The 8,241-nt window shown below is 27.7% G+C and overlaps 1 protein-coding gene across 2 annotated transcripts; it reads right to left on the minus strand.

The window, feature by feature from the left end:
* Positions 1 to 4,766: 4,766 nt before the first annotated feature.
* On the minus strand, positions 4,767 to 5,918 carry LOC108321557 (transcription factor IBH1-like 1). 2 transcript variants are annotated; one of them, XM_052872808.1, is made up of 2 exons: positions 5,708 to 5,918; positions 4,767 to 5,630 (listed from the first exon to the last, which is right to left on the minus strand). In XM_052872808.1, exon 2 carries the CDS (start codon positions 5,544 to 5,546, stop codon positions 4,998 to 5,000), a length of 549 nt encoding a protein of 182 aa, XP_052728768.1. In that variant the 5' UTR covers positions 5,547 to 5,630; positions 5,708 to 5,918; the 3' UTR covers positions 4,767 to 4,997. The 2 variants fall into 2 exon arrangements, with proteins under 2 accessions (XP_052728768.1, XP_017408829.1); XM_017553340.2 differs by having other exon boundaries at positions 4,768 to 5,547; positions 5,708 to 5,910.
* Between the last annotated feature and the right edge of the window lie 2,323 nt (positions 5,919 to 8,241).

Genomic DNA, 8,241 nt, shown 5'->3' on the forward strand with positions numbered 1-8,241 from the left:
GATTTTAAAATCAACCTTAAAAAATATTCCTTAAAAAAAATATAGTTTATGATTTTTATCTCATCTGGTAATCATTAAATGAATTACTTTTTTTTATTGTTCCCACATGATAGAGGTTGAAAGATGAGATATGTGATAGTTGGTGTTGATTTGATTGGTGCGTATAAAAAGGGGTAAGTAAATGTAGACTAATTAACTAAAATAACTAAGCCATCATTGTTGATTACTAATAGCTGTCAACCAACAAAAGTTATAGTTTGACAGAAAGGTGGCAAGTCCAGACATTTTGCCAATCCATCCTATCACGTCACTGCAGGATAAAACCCATTCTCTTTTATGCTTATTTTCTTTTACCATTAAATCATGTATATTATTTTTACCTTTTTCCTTTTCTTTTTATTACCAACTTTACATTTTAATACTCATCTAAATTAACTATTGACTTTAAATATTTAAAAGTATTCTAAACGTGATCATTTTATATAATTTGTAATACAAGAAACCCTTTCGTTCCTAGTGATATAAATGTCCAACTAAATGTGTATATGTATTATTCCATATGCGCGTGCAGGATTATTTCTAAACAGTGTTCTTTTTTCGGTTATTGGTATTTTGAAAAAGATTGATTTAATACATCACCTAACTCTTGATTAATTCAATTCACAGTTTTCAATGATCAACCTCGTTAGTATTGTATGCTTTAAAACATTAATGAGTGAAGGATACTTTGTTTGTCAATTATTTTTTTAATTTGCTAAAAGAGGATAGTTTCACTTGGAATTAGTTATAATCATATGGTGAAAAAATCACATAACTATTGAAGCATAACTATACTGAAAATAGTTATCTTATCCGTAGGTGAACTTTTAAATTAATTTGATGACAATATGATTAATTTATTATCGCATCTAACCATTATTTGCTTACATGCATAATTTGAAGGTATCTTTTGCTTTCTTTGTTGTCGTTTTGAAATGATTTTTATTTAGGTTATTCAAAACTTTAAGATAATATTTGTTATTGTGTTCTTATGTTAAAAGATAAACATAACTGGATATTAAATTTTACAATAATAAGGGGAGATATAAAATTTATATTAGCAGTTAATATAAATTTTAAAAAAACAATCACTTTCTTAATAATCATTATACAAAAAGAAACAACATTTAGAGAAAGTAATGGAATAATTAATAAAGTTTAAAATTATGACGGGACTCTCTATGCTTTTCACACATCCACTTCAAAAGGTTCATTATGGTAACAACACGTTTCCGTGATACCAATTAATTAGCGTGGAAGTGTTTTCATCGCTAATTAATGGCGTTAGTTTTATAACAGCTAATGTGAGGGAGAAGCTTCTTATTGCCCTTCAATGGGGAGGGTTTATCTCCTAGTGTTTTATAATTTATATATTAAACCTACATTTTATTAATCAGAGTATATAAACTTTTATTATTGCACTTCAAAAAGGAATGGTGAGGGTTTCTCCTCCTTTATTATATATTTGATAAATTATTTCTTTTCAATCATGGAATAACATATATTCAAACTCACTGTTAATATATTCTTAATTTATATAATTCATCCATTAATTGTTCCTATCCAAGTGGACACTGTGAATTGACCACCAAAAATTTATTTTAGTTCAAAATTTGAAAAAAGTTTACAAAATTCTTCCTTTGTTAATTAATTATTCCATTATAACATTAATCAAGAAAATTTATTATGGTAATAGTCTTCAAAATGACAAATATTACTAAAAACACAGTGAGAGAAATGATAGAAATGAGGAATATTGGCAATAAATAGGAAGCGCTACGGTTGGGTAGAGTATTGGGTAACCACACTATACTGATATCTTCACTATAGAGAAATTATAGGTTGTTTTTATTTTATTGTAAAGAATATAATTTTTGTAACATGAGTCATACTTAGAATTTTATTTTATTTGGTTAAAGTTGATAGTATATTTTGTTTTGTATTGTTTAAATACATACTTGATCGTAGTTAATATATATTTATATATTAAGTTTGAATTTTGTAGCACACCAACTTATCTTGTTACTATTGTACATGAAACCGAGTCTTATAATAATGTGCATGTCTATTTTATAAAGAATGTTTTGAGGAATTTAAGCAAGGGGTCAAATCCAACAAAATTGATTGAATTGAAGTAAAAGAAATAATTTTGACAAATGATGGAATATCGAAGTTATTTTTTTTATCATTCATTACATAATTATATCATATAATTTAATTTCATGTTCAATTTAGTATAATCTATATAGATCAGTGAGTGGATATATATATCGATGTGAAGCATGAGCGTTTGTGGGAATAATTGGGCACATGTCATATCCTTATTTACCATAATAAATTTAAAAAATTATAATTTATTATATAACAGTTATAAATGTTCGTTAGATATATTACATGCATTAAGGGATCTTGACACTGGAATCGACAAGAATTAATCAAATTGGAATTGAGATAGCAAAATTCCTTCTAGGACCTTGACGTTTAGTTAAGATTTTCATTTCATAAATTATGTAATTTAGTTTTAGTCCAACTGGTTTTGATTTGAATAGAAAAAAACACACATATGAATATTATATAAACTGTTTGGGTTTGTAAAAAAAAAACAGATTGTTTAAAACTAAAGTAACATTAAAAATACACCAATTATTATCAATGTTAAGGCAAAATTCAATGTTTTATTTTCCTAATCAAACACGGTTAAAACAAACAATTATGTTGCGTAAACAACACATTTTAAAAATGTATGACCTATGTTGTTTTAAAATGTATGAGTCTCTTTATATTATATTATATCTTTTTCTTATAAAAAAAAATCAATATTACAATTTAATTTTGACATCGATTTTATGATATATATATATATACATACATACATACATATATATATATATATATATACATATATATATATATATGTATATATATACATATATATATACATATATATATATATATATACATATATATATATATATATATATATATATATATATATATATATATATATATATATATATATATATATATATGAGCGTAAGTTAAAAATAATTGCACTATGGTGATATTTTGACATCTTTATCATTTTATCCTATCATGAAACTATATACATTATTGTTTTATTTTGAAGTTATATCTATATTATTATTATTATTATTTAAATATGATATTTTATTAGTAATTAGATAGTTGTTTGAAAAAAAAAAGTAGTTATAAAAAAAATCAGTTTTCTAACATAAAAATAGTTTAAATTATATGAATAAATGTTTTTTTAGCGAAATGGTCATTCAACTTTTTTTTATTATGTATTATATAAACAATATAAATTACACCAATAATATATCTTACATTGAATAAAATGTGGAAACTCAAAGTCCTTGACCATGTACATAATCCACATAGGTAGTTAAAAATATAATAATTAATCCCTTTCGTGAAGGATAAAGTCCAGTGTTAATATATTTTGTTAATATACACTGTCACACACACAAACATAATGTTTAATACCAGCTATATATTTACACATAACTGAACTTAGACTTATATATCCATACATAGCAATTTGATTTGATGTCTTGCAATATGTAGTCAACACATTTGTGCCTGCATATCTATAGTGAACTAAATCAGAAAAGAAAAAAAAGTTTTTTCTTGTCTTATTAACCGTATAACAAAAATAATTTAATTTCTACATTATGTTATTGTAAAAAAATTACATTATGGATAGATAAAAATCCATTGTCCACATGGTTCATAAAATAGTTATTGTAAAATTAGTAATTTGTAATAATCAGATCATTAGTGACAGTGTAGCAATTGTAAAATAATTATTAATTTGTAAACAGATAATTAGTGTAGCAATATTAGTCATTAACTACACTGCAATTCGGTCTTATATTTATAAATAGAATTTATGAAATGTTTTATACCACTGTTATTTTAATCATTAGAAAAGTTAATTTTGTATTTGTAAAGAAAGAGAGATAGAAAGGTAAAACAGTGGATACAAAGTTTATGTAAAAAATAATTGGATGTGAAAATAATATTGCCTTAGAATTTAATATGTATCTGTCGTATAAAAAAAATTATGGCAGTAAGTAAAAAACATTTTTGATATACTTTTCCAGATAATTATTATAAAAAGGAAAGAAATTATAGGAATAATGATTTTTAACAGATGATAATATATAAATGTATATTATTTATTCTTAAAAACATTTCCACCTAAAGAAATTTGTATTTAAAAACCTGAACAGGTAAAAATATATACATGCAGCAGTCTTCACGGAAATGAGGTATAGAAAAGCATCATAGCCTGTATAATCAATACTCCAGTGGGAATATATGAAGTGGATTTACCTCTGCAAAGAGTTTCGTCTCTTTTCCCTCTGATGATTGCGCATATGCCCACGAGTAATGAGTTAATTTGTTAGTGTTATGATATAATATATGGAGACGTATAGACACACATATACTAACAACCAATATATCATATATAGATAATTAATTAGCATACGTGTTTAATTTGCTGTTTATTGCAAAACATCAACTTGGTTGACATGTATTGTCAATTTCCTCACATCGGTTTAATGATACATACAGATTGGCATACGATGATAAAAGCATAACAAAAGTGGACGAATCGAAGATAAACACGGAAATAAACATTTTATGCCAACCGAGGATGATGAAAATAAAACCTTAATTTGATTGACTTGCATATATATATATATATATATATATATATATATATATATGTTTACCTCTGTACAATGCCTTAGCGTATACATGGGAACGCCTCTTTTTTAATTTTCTCCACCCCTTCTATCTCACAAAGAGAAAATGTGAAGTGGGCAAATTCCATAAAACCAGAAAAGAAATATTAAAACATAATATTATAAAAATATAATACAATGAAGCATATTATGGGTTGATTATAATTGTATATTCTAAAGAGATATTTACGATGGATTTAGGATCATGAGCTCTGAGGCAGTGACGAGGCATCTCATTACTTCAACTTGAGCTCGCAGTGATTGTACATAATCTAGGGTTTCCTCCACCAGAGACACATCGTCCATGAATTCTCCTCCTGGTAAGAGACTCTTCAGCCTCCGCGTTCTCTTCTGGACCAGCTTTCTCGCAATGAAACTCGCCACCACCCTATCCTTTGGTATGTGGACCGCGCGGTTTCTTCTCAAGCTCTTTCTGCAGCTTCTGATCCTTCTGCTGTGGGAATAATTGGTAGAGCTTTTCCTTACCGGTGGTGATGAGCCTAGCACGTGTTCCGTGAGGACTTTGTTGTTGCTATTTTTGGAAGCATTGGCTATGAGGGCCTTGCTCCAGCGAGTGGTTTTGTTTCTGGTGGAAGCCATGGCCAAATCTGCTGACAGCTTTATGGCTTTCTTTCTCTCCAACAGACTCATGTTCTTCTTTTGAGAGCGATATTTTCTGAGACCCCATATCCACTTTTTGAGGAATTCTTGCTTCACGGTGTTGATATTTCGCATTCTGTTTGGAATTCACAAGATGGGGTGTAAGGGTGATGCGATGCGATGCGATGCATATGCTAGTTAGCTAGGGCTTGGTGTTAGCTAGAGAAAATTCAATTTAATGTGATTTATTCATAAACAATTAGCTAGAAAGGAAAAACGAAGAAGTTAAGGCATACCTTGATGAAATTGTTGAAAGAAATAGTAGAAGATGAAGAGAAAGAAATAAGAGTAAGATTTGATGAGTGACGTTGCAGTGTTACAGATGGAAGCAAAGTGGTATATGATGAGGATCTGAGAGAGAGAGAGAGAAGAGCTGGGAAGAGGAAGAGTGAGAAGAGAAGGAATTTATGTGTTCGAAAGATGAGAATGGTGGGGCTTAGAGAGAAAGACACAGCACATGCTGGCACATGGAGTCCCTGGCCCACTACCCAAAACCATAGAGAATAATGTTACATTATAAAGAAAAAAATGTATTTAGATTACTGGTAAAGAAGAATAAAGGTGACCTTAATGTAATGCAAACCTAACATCGGTATCTTTGTTTTGAATACAAACAAAACTCACTAAATACGACTCGCTTCGAAACAATGTGCCTATGGCCCGCGAGTGGAACTCCGTGAGAGAAAGATTGTACCTTATCATCGCTATTAATTATTATTAATTAATGATTATAGCTTTGTATTTTATCTTCTTATATGTGCCCTCAGTTTTAGGGTAATTAAACTATGGAATAGGATGTATTTGTATTTTCTACACTTAATTCATTTCCACAATAAATTCTTATATTCAGTTTTCAACTAAACAAGATTCCCTCCCCCCAAAAAAAGAGATTTACACGGTTTCGTTTTTGCAATTTGCTCACTTGGATAAAGTTTCTTTATGCAATAATTAATGGAATAAATATAGCATGCTTTAATCATGACGTGTTATATCTATATAAATTGATAAGGCAATATATTCACATGATACTATTTTAATATTGTTTTACAAATGTTCAAAATATATCAACATTTTGTCAGGTCTTTCTTGATGTTCTTGTAAAACTTGGGTTGGAGTTTTTTTTATTAAAAAAAGATGCAGTATATATACAGCAATTCATCTTTTATGATAAACACAACAAAATATTATTCTATGATTTTCTGTACAAATAATTTTGTCTTTCTAAAATAATCTGTAATCCTTGTCGGGTTAAAGTTTGCAGAATTTTAGTCCGTGATCGGCAGCAAGTCATTTTCCCATAAACGTTGTGAAAACTCGATTTAGATTGATCATGCTTAATAGTGGAAAATGCGTTGATCATTGTGGTTAAAATATCAAACATATTTAATCATGACTATGCCACAATAATAATAGTACCTTTTGTTCAATGCAAAATTAATTAAATCCCTGAGTTGAATTAATTGATATTATGTTGTCAATAATATATAGATCAAATGTAACATGAAATGAATATATATATATATATATATATATATATATATATATATATATATATATATATATATATACACGTTATCCAACATGAATATTGATTTATATTATATAACAGAGAATAAACAGTGTAGTCAAGTAACAATTAGTTATTAATTTAGGAGAAATAAAAACTTGAGCTGCCTTATAAAAAAATATAATTCATTATGCAATTAGGTTATATTCTACAAAATGTTTTTAAATGGTACTATAAGTAATTAAGAAAAAGTTTGGCACATGATTCCAAACCTTAGCACAAAATTTATAAGTGATTAAAATGTATTGAAAGCTACTTCCTAGATTGAAATACAAAATAATAATCACGTTTAGTTATGAGAAGGTTTCAGCTAGCTCAATCTTATTTAATGTAGTGTTACTATTTTAAAATCCATTTATGTTAAAACTTGAACACTATTATCAATAAATATGATTGGAGGTAATAACTTAGAAAATATAGTACTTTTTAATTTTATTTTATGAAATCAACAACACTAAATAAATCTAATAAATATATTATACCGTTCTACTCTCCTTTTTCTTTATACCGTGGAGTTATGTTTATACTAGTTTTCATTTTATATTATTATTTAATCAGAATTAGAGGTTGATCATATACACTCATTCATTTAATAAATATATTATAATTAAAAATAAAAAAACAACAACCCAGGCTTGTCACGAATACAGTATCGAAGTTTTATCTATACTTGTGTGTGTGTGTGTATATATATAATTTGGTGAAGCCAATATTTTTGTATGTAATTAGTGTATTGTCTTTAAAAGCAGTGTGCTTAAAATTTTGGTGGAGTAGATTTATTGTACATAATTATGTGATAAAGTAATAATAGAGAAAGCGAAGCATTTGGTCTGTTTCCCTAGCTGCTATTCCCTGGCATGGATAGATTTAATATAGCACCGTCGTGATGTATAGCTTCTTTCACAGGCACAATGAATAGTCATTTTTAGAAAGTTAGTGTATTGTTTGTAATAACGTTAACAGTTCCAAGATATAGAATGGAGTCATTGGCAAACAGGAAAAAGAAAAGAAAAATCAATGGATGATTTCTTCGTTGATTTGATTTGATAGATAGCAATAAAAGAACAACAGCACAGCCTTAGGAGTTGGCATGAAATACGCACTCTTCGTTTCGGATTGGTTGACATGCAAACTAATGTTTGGCTACCATACAATTCTCATGCATGTGCCATGTTCTCAAATCATAATTAAAAACGATTTCAT

The sequence above is a fragment of the Vigna angularis genome, chromosome 1 (assembly GCF_016808095.1).
Source record: "Vigna angularis cultivar LongXiaoDou No.4 chromosome 1, ASM1680809v1, whole genome shotgun sequence".
NCBI classification, from domain to species: domain Eukaryota; kingdom Viridiplantae; phylum Streptophyta; class Magnoliopsida; order Fabales; family Fabaceae; genus Vigna; species Vigna angularis.